Source organism: Paralichthys olivaceus, chromosome 9 (assembly GCF_024713975.1).
Source record: "Paralichthys olivaceus isolate ysfri-2021 chromosome 9, ASM2471397v2, whole genome shotgun sequence".
NCBI classification, from domain to species: Eukaryota; Metazoa; Chordata; class Actinopteri; order Pleuronectiformes; family Paralichthyidae; genus Paralichthys; species Paralichthys olivaceus.
The window spans coordinates 8,351,328-8,367,507 of NC_091101.1; the positions used below are offsets into that span (position 1 = coordinate 8,351,328).

General features: G+C 41.0%; 1 protein-coding gene across 1 annotated transcript; it reads right to left on the minus strand.

The window, feature by feature from the left end:
- Positions 1-766: 766 nt before the first annotated feature.
- On the minus strand, positions 767-12,119 carry mtmr7a (myotubularin related protein 7a). The gene is made up of 14 exons (XM_020085518.2): positions 11,794-12,119; positions 11,399-11,521; positions 10,407-10,569; positions 9,933-10,090; positions 9,277-9,405; positions 8,027-8,161; positions 7,659-7,791; positions 5,499-5,608; positions 4,080-4,205; positions 3,681-3,730; positions 3,399-3,599; positions 3,068-3,202; positions 2,771-2,897; positions 767-2,665 (listed from the first exon to the last, which is right to left on the minus strand). Exons 1-14 carry the CDS (start codon positions 11,815-11,817, stop codon positions 2,324-2,326), a joined length of 1,956 nt encoding a protein of 651 aa, XP_019941077.1. The 5' UTR covers positions 11,818-12,119; the 3' UTR covers positions 767-2,323.
- Between the last annotated feature and the right edge of the window lie 4,061 nt (positions 12,120-16,180).

A 16,180-nucleotide genomic window follows, 5' to 3' on the forward strand; every position in this document is an offset into this window, starting at 1 on the left:
TATTACAAAATTATCTGAATTGTTGCAAACTTTAAAAAGCACAATCTTTAATTCCAGATTCACCACTTGTGTGTTTATTCCTTTTCTCTTACTTTATTTGTTCTTTTTATTATTTTGTATGCATGGGTGTATTGTATTATATCCACTGCATTGTCACATTGTTGTCAATCGCTCAGTCTTATTGATATTGTTTTAGGTAACTTAACTTAAAAAAGGTCACTTAAAAAAAACGTTTTTAAAAATGTTTTATACAAAATATTCAGCAGAGAAAGTCCAGTTTCTCTTAATTTTCAACTTTCCCCTTAATTATGTAATTGGAAGCTGGAGGTCAGAACAGCTGGGCAGATGTTCATCAACTACAGAGATTGAATCTGTAATGAGGGGCAGCTTTTGTTGCTCTTTCAGTTGTACAGATAAGGGAAGACAAAGATGCACCTCGGTTGCAGTAATACATTCCCAAAAATTACCAAATATGTCAGACTGTGCCTCTCACATGTTTACCTGTTTGACTTTAAGGCTGGTCAGGAGAAAAGCAGAATTGAACATACAAACGCTTGATATTTCTGGTTGTATGATTCTACAAATGCAGGGAAACATTTTAGAGGGTTGGTGCACTCGAATGCCAAAAAAAACAAACATTTAAGTGTTATCAATAGATAATCCAGAAACCTCAAATAAAACCAGCATGATCTGCATGGGTGGACACGTATACTGTATAAGTGGTCTTATAATTTGAATAAATGGTCACAATGAACATATAGAACTATTTGACTGATAGTATTATATTTATTTATTTATTTATTTGACAAGAACATTGACACAACTGATACAACTTTGCATTTAGGTCATTTTGATCAATTTGGCTCTTTCTCCACCTGCACAAACACACACAGTAATATAAAGCTCTTTCTTTTATACAAGGTCAAACTCTTACAAATAAAAAACAACATGCACCAAAGACAGATTACAGTAGTCAAAAAAATAGGTCAAAAGTACAAAAATATTCTTAACATGCTTCGCTGGATAATGTACTTTGTTCATTTGCAGTATTGGAGTGCACCTACAGTAATGTATACTACACTAGATTTAATCCTAATTCTACAAATGGCACACATATTCAAAAAACAGTCACTAATCTGCTTCACTAAATGGCAGAATATTTTTATTCACATGCTCTCGTCTGTTCTGCAGTTCTATCATTTACTCCACTTTATACAGTTGATTCCCTTTGGTAAAACATTTGGTTTGATCGCAACAAATCTAGCGTTGCAATATTGTGGACAAATGTTTTTAGAATGGCCACTGTGTTCAGTAAAAATTCAGAGCTTACCAACATCAACTAACCCATGGTTATTGTAGTGTAATGACTACAAACACCAGCTGAGGTCCCTGTGGTGCATGGAGTGCATTTATAACATGAACTGTGGGATTGAAACATGGCAACACTGACGTATAAACCTAACTTTGTGTAGAAGAGCATTACTGCTCGTCTTTCAGGTTAGATGATCTGATCCCAGACCATCAGCAGTGACCAAAATGTGCAACAGCATTTAAAACAGGGGTCGGACAAAATTATCATAACACTACAGAGAGGACTTATAAACTGCTCAAAGATGAATCATGCTTAGAACAATGTGACAGCAGCTTGTATGCTGTTCTCACATTATATCCTTGAGTTTGCAGTTTTCGCCAGTTTGTTTGTTATTACATTATTGTCAGTGTTTCATCAGTTTGATTACTATTTAATAATTCATTGGCATTTTGTTCCATTTGGAGCTGACTTTTATTGCTTTAAAAAAATTGATATTGAATCTTTTGGGAGGAATCTCTTTATAGCTAACAATGTTTTCCTAGTTGGAAATAAAGCTGTTGTCAACTACTATTGAAGCAGTGTTTAACTTTTACAGTGTGTAAAGCAAAATGTATAATGATGAAACGAGGTGTATGGAAAACCAACCAAAGCACTAATACGTCTACACTCAACAATCATGTTACATGTAGAGACAAATGTTCAGGATTGTTCTTAGTTTGCTTTTAACTCAATGGGTCAAGTCTGCTGTCAAACAACATACATGACACTGAGCAATATTCAGCTTTACTATTACTTTCAGAATTTCTTTCCCTGGCGTAAGAATGAAATGTTTCAGCTACAGCAGATAACTTTTAACTATTATGTATTTAAGTGGCAAAAGGGAGAGTCCACCTCACAACATGCAAACAATAGTGCAAGTCAGATGTGTAACCCAGTGCAAGACTTTTCACTGACGCTAGCCAATAGCCAGGTGACTTGGTGAATGTACAGGTGGACACACGCTACATTTGCTCAGGCAGCAGAGAAGGTAGCCTCATCTGAGTCTGGATCCCTGGTGCTGTCCTCGCTGAGAGGCGAGCGACAGCTCAGGTCAGCGATCCCAGACTCCTGGTCGCTGCCATTGGACAGGTTTGCTTCAGATGTTTGGTTCAGGTCCTGCGGCAGGAAGATCAAGCTGCTCTCTGTTGCTTTCAGCTGACCAGGGCTGCTGGTGATGAAGTCCCCAGTGTAGTCCTGAGGGGTGTTGGCCAAAGTGAGATCATTAAGGAGGGCCCACGCTGTGGGGCTCTTATCAAAGGGGGTCGTCTTCTTGGTGACACGCCACACCTGCTCCTGTTCCAGTTGAGCAATTTTCTATTGAGAATGTAGAACATAAGGAACAGTCACTTTCTATAAGCAGGAGTTTGTTTTTCCATGTGAGAAATGACGTGTGGTAAGAAGCGGCAGGGCTTGTCCTACCTGTTTGTGTGAGGACAGCTGCCCCTCCAGCTGCTGTGTCTCCTCTTGGACGGCCCGAAGGTAATCCTCTACAGACTGACGTGGATGCATCCCTCGGTCAAAATGATTGTACAGGCCTCTCCAGAATCTAAAGCAAGTTCATGTGTGAGATTAAGGCCCTATTAATCCCTATACCTTCCATGACAGAAGCTTATGAGTATTTTTCTCACAATCAGACGGCAAGTATTAACTGAGAATAGTATTTCAAATATGTGTACACCTGATTACAAACCAGGCTGTCTTTTAGTGACAACTTACTTAAAGCAGTAGGGGGCAGTAGAGGGACGGAGGAGCCCCTGAGTCTGGCTGTGGTCCGGCCTGTACAGAGGGTTGATGTAGTCTGCGCGGTTCATCCACAGATAATTCCACAAAGAGTGAGTCCTCTCACGCACTCTGTGAGTCAAATAGCAGATAAAGACAGAATAATCAGTACTTTTTGTTTCCACTTGTCTTAACTTGTACAAGCACAGTGACGTAAAATACTACTGGCTGTCACTTCTCCTGAGTCGTCACTCTTCTCTCAGACCAGATGTCTGAGCTGTGAAAAGGAAAAGAAACTGATGGCAGCAGCAGCAGGTTTAAATCTCACCCCAGCTCGATCCTCTCCCGCTGGTTGTTGCCAATGAAGTTGCCGAACTGGCAGGAGTAGATGTGGCTGTGAATGATGATGAGGAATCTCTCGTTGAACTCAAAGGCACAGGGGAACTGCTCCATCAGCTGCCACACACACTCCAGGAACTGGTCAATGACAGGAGACACCTCCTTAGGGTCTCCGACCAGGTGGTTGCACCTAGAGATGAGTTGGGCACAGTTAGATCAAAACAAAGCGTCCAAATCACAGATCTTTTAAAAGTCATGTTTAGAATCACACCTGTGGGAGAACTTGTGTCCAAATGAGACCCAGTCTCTCTCAATGAGGACCTTAGTGCAAAGAAAACAGAGGGAAGGTGACAGTTTTTGAACATCTTTAACTCCAGTTAGTCATGATTAAAGGATCAGACATTGTGCACAGTAAATCCATGTAGAATGGCTGGACCTTTTCACCCTTTATGGACAATCCCCAAAAAGCAAGACACTGCATTACATATATTTTCCAGTCGGGCTCTTTTTGGATTCCGACTTATCCTCCACAAATCCAGCTGATCAAAGAAAAGAGCCTCGCAGGCCTAGTGGGGACGACCACCAGCTACGATATATTGATATGATACAGAGTGTATCACAGGGTTATGTGGCAGTCACAGTCCAACAAAGGGAAATATGCAGTACTTACCATGAGTCCTCTGAGGGTCCTGTAGTAGGGATCCAACAGCACACAGGCCACTGAACACACCTGAGCCGTACGGTCCCAACCGTCTGAACAGTGAACCAAGACACTGACACCCTCCTCTGCTACAGCCTGTGACACACGCACATACACATACACAGTCAGTGCAGTGCCAAAACAGACTCAGGGTGGCAAAGATAAACAATGGTTACAAAGCAAAATTACTTGTTAACACATATAAGACATATACCAATATCATATTTCATCTATGTCAGACAGGGATGTGAATTGTAATCAGAATACCAATATTTGCTTGATGGGGATATACTATTAGCTAAAATGGGATTGGACCAAGAAGGTAACTGTGAAAAACATAATAGCTCTCTTGTGTCTGGTGTGGATCATAGTTTAATATCAGAAGGTCATATCAAAAAGGTTTATCTTTTAAATCATGTAGCTGAAATATTATACAATTTCATGTCGATATTTTTTAATTATGTTAGATAAAATACCCAGAGAAAAATCAAAGTTATTAATTTGCAGTGAATATGAGATCAATATTCGTAGTGCCCTGAGGTAGAATTTAGCCGTAAAGTCATTGTCAGCAGTTTTTCTTCCTCAGGCTTTGACACCCAAACCCTGAAGGTCGAAAACGTTTACAATAATCTGTTGAGTTTTTGTCCACACTAAGCACTACAGACCAAAGTGTTTATCTTGAATATGAACGCACATGTGAGGCCAAATTCCTACCTCTGGTTTTATGCTTTTCCCCTGATGAATAGTTGGAGGCGACAACCTGCCAACAAACGTAGCCATGTGCCAGCAAACGCAAAAAAGAGTGCTAACATGCAAATGTGGACGGCAACAATCCATTACTCAACATACATCACTCTGAATATCTGTGTATGATACTTAAATGTCATACCTGAGATGTTATTTGATGTAATTTCTCCTGTACTGTTTAAAAATGCGACAAAGAGCTGTAGACTCATCATGTGTATGACTCAACAATTAAAGTGGATCCAACAGACAGGTGTCAGAGAAAGGTCTGGAGTTTCTGCTGATGAAGTTTGGGAAACTTGACCGATGTATTTGTATTTTATCTGTAATTTAAGATGGGGGACACAGATATCAGAATTTCTCCTGTTGGACTGTATATTCACTTGAACTGATTGACCTTTCCTGACCTCAACCACTTACTATCTAAAGTTATTGACTGGTGGAGCCTGAGAGCAAGTAGTTTTATTACAATTCAATTTATGGCAGCAGAGGAATTATGCTACTTCAATAAAAGTTGTCTCTGCACAGACAGATCGCACAACACAGGCAGGATACAATACACAATGACTCACAGACCCACACACACCTAAGCTAATATTGAGTGCAGTGGTGAAGCAGACAGCAGGGATTAACCTCCAGACTGACCTTGGCGATGAAGATGCCTGCATCCAAAACAGCTTTGATGTGCTTCAGCCAGCCTGAGCTCTCCAGGCCCTCCAGGAAGTTGGACATGGAGGGGGTACGCAGCTCACACACTGTAACCACAACACAGATGTCTCACTGGCAGGAAACATGGAGCATACCTGATCTCCGGACTTTATTAAACCACAGGTTCACTTTCATTATAAAGACTAAATCCATGACAGTGAATTTATGGGGGAATCTGTGCATGCCATGGGAAAATATGGGTCACACGGACAATTTTTTTGTTTTTCAAAAACAAACTTCCTCTCAGCTTCTCATGTGATGGATCATTTTTTATTTTGTCACACATTTGATCCAGGCTGAAATATCTGTCAACTTCTTTTAGATAGAATTTGCCATGGAATTTTCTAGAGACATTCACGGTCCCTATAAGATGGATCCTAATTAATTTAGAAACCAGCTGAACATGCTGACATGCCCTCAAAAAAGGATGGTATATCCTGATAAACAAAAAAAGTGCTTGCTTAGATTAGCATGTCACTATCAGTCTGAGCCATAGATGGTACGTAATGATGGGCAACGTGCCTGCTCATCAAAAGGGAAGCCAAAGCATCTCAATCGCTCCCCGGTGGTTGGCTGTAATATAGGTCTAAATACATGTATAGACACTGTCTCTGATGGTTTCTGTCATTTTATGTGGTTCTTATCACACTGATAGTATGTCTAAGTGCTGATTCTCCTTGTAGGTTTGGTTTTGATTTGTCATTTGATCCTTTAAAAATGTGGTGAACAATGTGATTGACAGATGAGAGTGACTCCAGATTGGTGGGTGCATGTATTGGCGTGACCCTGATACCATGGTTCCATCCCCTGATCGCTATTGCGAAGACTCTTCGCCTGCAGCACAAGATGGCTGCACCTGTATCCAGAACATTTTGGCTTCTTATCTAAATAATCAGGAGTAAGTGGTAACATCCGTCTTTTAGAGTCTATGGTCTGAGCATGTTGTCATGCCAACAATGGCCTTTGCTAAAAAAAGAGCAACTGCCCGGCCCCACAGAGCTGCACTGTGCTGCAGTCATAGTCTTGTTATTGTGCATTTTAAAATACTAATGCAACATAAAGCCATACTCAAACACAATAACACAAGTCAGGAAAGATAATTAAATACAAATCCATTCCTGTACCATAAGGCTCCCTGTATTATGTTTGCTTATCTTGTAGAAAGCAGAGCCTAAATTTATTTTTCCATCTTCAGGGTTCGACATAAATATTTGCAAGTTCACAGTAAGGCAGAATAAACATGAGACATGAAACCATTTCTTCTAGGCTGACATTGCATCTGCTGTGGACAATTTATCACATTAAGTCTCATAATTCAGACTCCTGTAGATGAAAACATCTGCTCTGTCCTCACTCATTAAGAGCTCACAGAGGTGAGAAAGTGGTTTTTCGCTTACAATGCATCAGTTTGCTGACCTGTAAAAGCACTGTGAGGCCCCTGATAGGAGGGCTGGTCAGGTGAACAGGTTCATTCGGCCTCTGGTTTTGTAACACAAGAGTTTACTTCCACTCAGGAGAAATGTTTGAGCTAATGCTGCCAGGCGGGGGTCTTCTAAATCTTATTGAAGTGTGTGATGGGCTAGAGAGACTCCGGCATGCTCTGAAGGGCAGGCGCTATGTCTCCAACATTTAAAGACTTCCCTTGTGCTACCAGGGGGCAAAGAGTTATCACAACTAAGAACAGCTATAACTTTTCAGACTTGAAATCACATCATTCTCACGCCCTCTTTCTCTCTTTGGGGGATAAGGTCTCGGATTGTCCACGAAGCCAAAATAGCTCTGAAATAAATTCCAGATGGATTCAAAGTCTTCCTCGGAGCACCCCGGCATAATACCCAGAAATTCTCCAGTGGGCTCATTTGAGGTCTGATTGCAGCACAGTCCAGTCTGCATGAGTGCATATGAAAGCCACAGGGGTTGCATGGGGTCCTGCCTTGCTCTAGTAATGGAAGAAGCAGCAAATTTAAACAGGCGATGCGATGTGAAACGTGTGATATGAGGACATTTCTGACTCAGTGATAAATGCACATCTGTCTCCAAATGGTTTCCACAGTTCTTACAGTAATTCTAAAATCAGCGTGAGAACATGATAATTACCTTCTAGCATTTTTTGTTGGCTGTTTCTCATAACATGGATGTTCTCGATGCCAATGAACTGGAATTTAATGTTGGAGTAGTTGTCTTCATTTTCGTAGCCTTTTCCTGCAGCTCTGTTTGCAATCGCATTCAGCTAGAAAAACATATGATTGGCAGTTAAAAGTGTAAAATAATACAAAAGTATGGTTCCACACAAATTTCCATTATATAAAATTGACCATGGTTCAGTTATTACACAACCAGGATGTTTTCAAATACTTCTGCTGTGTGCACAACCAGCTGGCTCAACAGTTTGGAAAATAAAGCCCACCTGAACATACAGCATCGTACTGTATGACTTGTATTTTTGCAGGGCACGAAGGGCTCACCTTAGGCCTGGTGTCCACCACATACATGAAGTCGCTGCGGGGATTGGACCTCAAGATGGCCTCCAGCATCTGTTCATCCTCTAGGCACCGAGCGCTGAAACCTGACAGAGGCTGGCTGCTGCGGCAGATGGCAGCCTGGGAGGAGGCAAGAGGTTTCATGCAGGAATGTTTATACGCTCGACAGCCGATTTTAAGTAAATTATTACTTTGCACGACATTAAGAAAATCAATATGTGAGAATAAGGATGAATAAAAATTCACAGTACTTTTTCTTTCCCTGAATGTTTGATTTGAATTAATCAACCACACAGTTTATTGTATCTACATTTAAGGGCCCCAAGGGAGAAAGCCAGAGGTTGTTGTGCGACTCTCCCTTCTGACTCATGAACTTGAGTGGAGCCCCTCTGTATCAGCTGACATCCACACCCAGGACCATCAACCCTGGGAATCTGACCTCACACACATAAAGCACTCCCAACTGTCCAGTCAGGGATTAATAGGACAAATGATGAATGTTCAGGCTTATCATTTATTAAAATACACAAATATGAATCATTGTAGCTGAGTTGTAGAGGGTAGAAATGATGCATATTTTGATGTAATCACAATAAATGTGTACATGAATGGATGAATATAACCTGTAGTTTAAAGCCCAATATAAATGCAGTCTATTTACCATTTCTGGCTCACCATCTTTGTGTGTAGATGGAAATAAAAAAGGGGATATAAAAATCTATTGCCTCACAGTTAAAAATGGTTAGAAATCATCTGCGGTCAGCATCAGTGACTTAACAGCAGCGGCTTCATGTTTACTTTGGGGCTTTATGATGTCAAAAAAAAGTGGCAGAGCAAGGTTAGCAAAAATTAAGTTATGTCATCATGATATTTCCATCCACCCATTATCTACACAGTTTATCCAGTTAATCACAGGGCCAACATACAAAAACAAATAGCCTTTCACACTCACACCTTATTTCTTTGATTAACCTTATCTGCATGGTTTTGTTGGAGAACCCAGAGAAAGCTTAAGCACACACAGGGAGAGAATGCAAACTCCACATGTAAAGACCCCGGCTGAACCAGTAAACTTCTTCCTGTGAACTACCCATCACCGTGATATTGTTAAACCAAATACATGAGCTTCAGTTAATACCATTCCTGTGCAGAGTCCTAGTGGATCTGTTAGTGTTGGTAAACATTCTATTAGTTATCGTCTGAAGCATTTGGAGAAGAATATGCAGTCAACTTACATGATTTTCTTTGGAGTAGTACGACAGAGTGGGAAATCTGCCTCTGCTTCTGAACTTGGAGCTCCCCACGATGATCGGAGGTGAGGCAGACTCAGGTACAAAGAGGTCAGCAGGGTAAGTGTCACTCACCTTTAAAAACATGACATTACAAAAGTCTAAGCAACCGAGATCTGTGGGTTACATTGTAACTGTTCTTCTCTATTATATCAAGGCTATCTCTCCACCTAGATACATATTCTGAAGTATGGGGATTTCTGTAAGACAACGCGCAAAGAAGCAGAGCAGTCTCAGAACCCCAGACATATTACCAGTGCTCTAATCGTGAGCCTGCAGCCTGTGCTACAAATAAACTATTTACAAACGTACACTATTTACACACCCCTGAGCTTGCAGGACGGCCAGATACGGTCTGCAGCCGTTTTATGCTCTGGCGCAGCAAGACGCCAAGGCCAGGGGTGAAGGGCCACTCAAGGGGCAAGATATACTTGTGAGTTCTACCAATTTGTCTTAAGTAATTATTAACGTCATCTGTCAGGTGGGGGTCATTCCCAGAAGATACGGAACATGTATCTGGGTGGAGAGATAGTCTCAGTACGATAGAGAAGTCCATATTTGGATGGAAAGTTGCAACTGGTCATCGATGTCAGCTCAGTGACCTTGTAGTGTCGATTGATGGGGGTGAGTTTCCACAGGGAGTTTGGGAGTCCCATTCTGCTGTAATCAGCCTTGAGGTCCAAGAAGTCCCATTCCTGCCGCCTCTCCTTCTCGTCAACGTTGGGCTTGTAGGAGAAGCAATACAGCTCAGCATAACTCACTGCAAGACACAACACTGGCTCTCAGTTTAAGTTTGATGAGCAAAAGCTCCAATTTGCAATTAGAAAGACTGAAGTGCTGCAAAACAGAAAGAAAGCATAAGTAGAGGCTGAACAATACTGAATTTTGAGGTTGACACAGATACTATGGAGTGAACAACTTCTGAAAAGAACTATTATTTGAGGCAGGATGTTTCATCCAGCACAGGTGGAGGTGTAAAATAGCCACAATAATAAGGATCCTCTGACTTACTGACTGAGCTCTAATGTAAGAACATAACAGAATCAGTCCTCTGCTGTTGTCATACCACAGCTCACCTGGCTGGGAGAGACGCTGCAGCGACAGGTGAACATCCTGACACTCCCGCTCTCGAGGGATGACAATATGAAGAACCTGGAAGTTCTTACAGTGGATGAGTAGAGCGCATCCCGAGGCTGTGGCGGCTTGTTTCTCCACATTGCACACCAAACTGTGAAGCACCTGCAGTAAGATAAATCAGAGACAAAAAAAATCTTTTTATAATGATAGAAATAACACCTCTGCCAAGGAGGTTATGTTTTCACCTGCTTTTGTTGTTTGGCTGTTAGGATTATGCTGGACAGAGCTCACTTGTAAGCTTGACTTTTGTTTCAACAACCCTCCAATGAATAGTCCTCAGTAACTAAGAACAGCTTCATCCTAAATGACAGTGCTGTGCTGATCACACAATGACCAATACAACTTCCTCTCTAGCAGCTAAAGACATGCTTCAGAGAATGTTAAGTGATATCGACGGACAACCCGGAAATATAATGCCTCCAGCCACTGGCTGTCGCTGGCAAAATGCTAGAAATTACATGTATATGGGACTGAATGATTTATTAACCCCACCAAGGAGCTTATATTTTCATCTGTTTTCCTCTTTGTCTGATAATCAGAAGGATTACACAAACACTGCAGGATGTATTTCCATGAAGCTACGTGATGGATGCATAATAGGTCAAGGAAGCTCCGGATCAGGGGGCAGATCTGGGATCTCTTTCTTTCACTTTCTTTAACGTTGCGAATTTGGCATTTTTCGAATTCTTTGTTGATTTCAAAGAGAATAATTCATGGATCTTGATGAAAATAAACAGGCATGAGCAGGAAGCTGCTATTTATGAGAGCGTGGAATTAGGTGTAGATCCAAATTAAAATCTGAGTGTTTTCATAAAGGGACTGTCGGGTCTACACGGAGGTACACTCTATGGAATGTCACTGTAGCTTCACATGGTCATCATGATGCTTAGATGCACAGAGGGGATTTTCAGTGTGCTAAGCTGACGCTTACCCATGTTTCATTGCGCACTCCAGCCTCGTTCTCGACAAAGATGGAGTGTGTGGCTGTCAGGTAGAGGGTGCCCGCCCTGCTCCTCCTGGGAGACAGTCTGTCCAGCAGCTTCACGTTCTCCACCTAGAAGAGGAAGAACCGCATCAAACATCCCCAGCACCTGATACATGTGTGTGACACAGATACACACACCGACACACACACACAGTGACACGTAGCTGATAGCAGCAGGAGGACCCTGGTGCCTACGAGGCCCGACACACCAATCGCCCATCATACTGTTTGTTTGATTATGCACATTAAACCTGAATGACCTGCGGGCAGGTTAGTGTTGCGTGACGGAGGCTCAGCGGGAAAATGGTGTCTAATCACTGCAGTGATCCCCGCGGGTTTACCTTCGGTAGTCGGATGTGCTCCATCAGCAGCAGAGAGAAGCACCGCAGCTAGCGGCGGTGCAGCATGTGAACAGCGGCGTGTCAGTGAGTTGTGACTCAGATTCACTGGTTCATCTTGTTCCTGCAGCAGCTCAGGTGAAAACACAGACTGTAAATAAAAAGGTGAAATCCACCATAACATTGCTCCTGCCTGACCCGTCTGCACCGCACCGCAGGGTCCTAAAGCCCGCCCGGTGTCGAGCCTGAGCTAAATGCTAAAGGGGATCTCAGGCTGTAGTAAACAGATGTGGCTGATCACATGTGTTTACGATCATATATTCACCAAATGAAAGTGAACCCCACATGTTCTCTTCACCCATTTCAGAGAAAAAAACGTCACAGGACACATCTTGCTGATTATACAGGAAGGAAGTGGTTTATTGTTATGCTTATCAAGCTAGGTCAACAATAGTTAGTTGAAGTGTACGGGCTGTGGATTTTTATTTCAGTAATCAAATGAATGCAAGATTCATACCTGGGGTGAATTCCAAATAATAATAATACACTTTATTTGTGTAGCACCTTTCATACAAGAATTGCACTTTACAGCAAAGCTAAAACAAATGAACCAATAAAAATGAAAGCACCATATGAATAAAACAGAATGCACCTACATATGATTAAAGCCACTTGTAATGAGAGCAGTCTGAGTGTCACAAAGATTTTCTTTAAGTTGGTTTCCCTTGACAGCTGCAGCCATTCAGCTTTGAACCATACAAACAGTATGACATCATACTACAGTAAACAATGGCAGATCAGTCACAATAAAATAACTATTAACAAAGCTCATGCTTCCCAACACAAACACTGGATGATTAAATAAAGCATATACAAATAGTACAGTCCATTACAAAGTGCAGCAGAGAGCAAGTGCAAAGCTTCGTAAAGGCCCAGGGTGTAGAGATAAACTGGACAAACACCGTTTGAGTTTTTATGACAACTGAAGGCTACCACAGGTTCTCTGTCATGTTTGTAAGGGGAAGGTGAGGTGAGGTTCATCTGCAACATGCAACTTCACCACTAGATGTCACTAAATTATACACACTGAAACTTTAAATGGTTAAAAGGTCAACAGACTGTGACCATCATGTCAGTCATTATGAAAAAACAGATCAGTATCTTGTAATGTGAATTTTATTGTATAATAAGATGGATTATTTTTATTAAAACAGATATTTTTGTGTTGAGTCAGGATATTTTGACATTGTTACGACGCATACTTGTCATTATCTTCTCAGAATTCATTCATTCATATAATAATGCAATAACTAGCTTAATGCTTGGGTTGAGACCATGTTTGAGATATGGTGAGATTCTGCTCTTCTTGAGCCCGGTGGATGGGTCCTACCCTAGAGCAACATAGGAGTAAACACCTTTACAGATGTAGGGGCGTGTTCACCCCTGACAAATTGGAAATGGTTGTGTGTTGAACTCCTGGTGGGGTGGAGGATTGGGTAACAAATCTGTCACATCCAACAGACTAGAGGAAAAGCACTTCAAAGTCTGTTCTATTTGTGTGCTCTGCCCTCTAATGTGCTTTGACATCAGCAGATCCTGTCTTATTTATTGTCTGCAACCACTTAAGACGTTGTGACCCAATATATTTAAAGACTTATGATGAGTGTCAATGTAACAGGCTATAGGTCATTACATGATCAACATTGGCGGTGCCTCATCGTATGTTGGCAATTCTGGATTTAGCTTATCTAGTTGAATGGGGCATGCACAAAAAAGTAATAGTAGTCACTGGATATAACTCCAGTTCTATGTGTTGCCCTGCAGGCCTAACTGTCGTGGACTGCTCTGTGCAGTGGTTACCCCTTGATTGGCCAGTGAGCCCATAGAGTTCTCTCAGGGTGCTGAGGTGGAGTAAGTGAAAACCAAAGTCCACTGTGGTGACCTGCCATATTCTAATTTGTCAATAGTTTCATAATGAACCAATTGTTTTTTTTCATATTAAGTCCGTAACTTTTTTACCATCCATGCAGTCAGACGTCATAGTTTCAGCTTCAGTTGTGGCAAGCAGTGCAGTTCCTTCTCTTACATAACAACTTGTCTTTTACTCTTCAGTCTGTGTACCTGAAACTCTTAATCTGTTGTGCGTGAGAGTGACCTTCATGCACGTGTACATTTACCCCCTTACAGTCATAGAGTTAATTCTGCAGGAAATGCTGATAGGGTCTACGATACACTACTTTTACATAATTTCATGGAAACAACATGTTATTAATTCGGAAAACCTTAGAAACCATAACAAAACCAATACACACAGTTTTTAGATTGACCATACCCCTGGTATAATTTAGACAACCAGCCCCAGATGTTCAGTTGGTCAGCAGAGAGTTTCAAATGTTAGTCAGAATTTTGCAATACATTGTTGTACATTGTGGCACTGAGCATATGTCACTGATAATCACAGTGTGAAGCTATTTTGAGAGGCTCCCCTGTGCCTCTGACATCTTCATAGTATTTGGTAAAACATTACACTATATTAAAAAAAATCTTGTTTTTTTTCACATCACTGAGCAGAGCAGCCATCTGTTGCAGGACAGAAGAAAAAAAAAAAAAAGTGTTTCTAAGCAGAAGTGATCGGCTCCCTGATTCCATCTTGCTGTTCTGTATTCATGCATGAGGAATCCAAAAACACTGAATTGTCTCATTATTATAAAAAACAGCTCTGATCACTTGGATCAAATAACTTTCCCCTGCTTAGATGAGAAACCATTTCATATATGATTATGATACGTGAGCTGATAAAAGTTTATGGTTCATACTGTATCTGTTTTATCACTGGTACATGTGTCATAAGAGTAACTGCTTCATATAAAAGGATAAAAAAAAAGATCTGAAATGAACTAGACAGGATGGTTTGAAAACAAATATTTGTTTAGATTAAACCTGTGAAATTTCCTGTGCATGTTAACCAGTTTTATTGCAACCCATGTTTTATCTTCCTCACTGTGGAATTCACTTTTGGGAAAGTCATTATATCCCGAGAGACTTTAGAGGTCAGCCTGAGGCAACAAATAGCCCACAGGCCAAATGATTTTTGGATATCTCAGATCATTTATAAAAGAATCTGTTTCTGTTGCCAGATATAGACACAATATATTCCAAGATTACAGCCATTCACCCACATTCAAATGTTTGACCAGTGTAGTCTCATAGTTTCCTAAACACTGAGAAGTCATTGTTTTAGATTTAAATCTTTTGAAAAGTAGTATTTTTCCCCCAGAGTCAGACCCACCACACATAAACCTGCAAGGACCTGACAGGAAATCAATTTTAGAAGAGTAGGGAGACGGAACTTTCCCTAATGACGATCAATACGTCCATAGATAATGCTTTACCCTCCTAACTAATAAAAAGAGTATTAAGTCAAACTAAGAGCAGGTAATGTCTTCAGGCTTCAGGCACAAATTTAGTATGAAGAGGCTTTGTACCATTTCTTTAAATTCAAGAGCTAAACCAGGGCTCATCCTCATCTTCTGAGCACAAAACAAAATGACTACTTTTATACGAGTCTGTCTTTGTACTTTTTATGCTGAGTAACACTGAACAAGATTAGGTAAAAGTTGATTTTGGTTTATCCAGTCTGCCATTGTTCATGTTTGTTGCTTTATTTGGATTAAAATGTTATCTCATATTTATTAAGTAAAGACTGAGGATTAGGGCATTATTGAAGAAAAGAAAATTCAGAGAATAAAGTCGTACTTGAGAGGAAATAATATTATGAGAATAAAGTTGTAATTTCATTAGAACCTGTGCTCAGTGGAGTTCCATTCCTTCTGGATACCAATCTTGTTTCAAATTGTTTCTTGAGTAACTATAACCTCCCCCCCACCACTGTCTTAATTTAGCCTGTATTTTCGTTTTAAATAATATTCCACAGAAGGGATCGGATGTTATTGCAGGTTATCTGTGGCTCTGCCCTTCAGTTCATCATGTAGAATATCGCTCATCCAGTTCCCTGTGGTCTAAGTATCCTCCTGTCCCCCTGTTTTTAACACAGAGGTCACTCCTGCTGTCTTGCCTTATCTATAATTGTTCACTCTAACATTTCCTGGTGACACCAGTGTTAACTGGAGCGAGCAACTCCGCTGTCTGCAAGGCAAACACCACTCAATCTGTTGACCATATCCACGTTTTTGGAGCTAGGTCACTCAACCATTGGAGGGCAAATGCATTCAATTGGCTTCACACAATTAGCGCAGGTCAACAATAAAATACAGTGAGCCAGTGACTCCTGTCCGACCGTTCCATGGTAACAGTGACGACCTGCATGTTAAGACACTTAATGCTCATTCCAAAAGTAAGTATTTTTATCTTACAGGATAAGTGTAATATT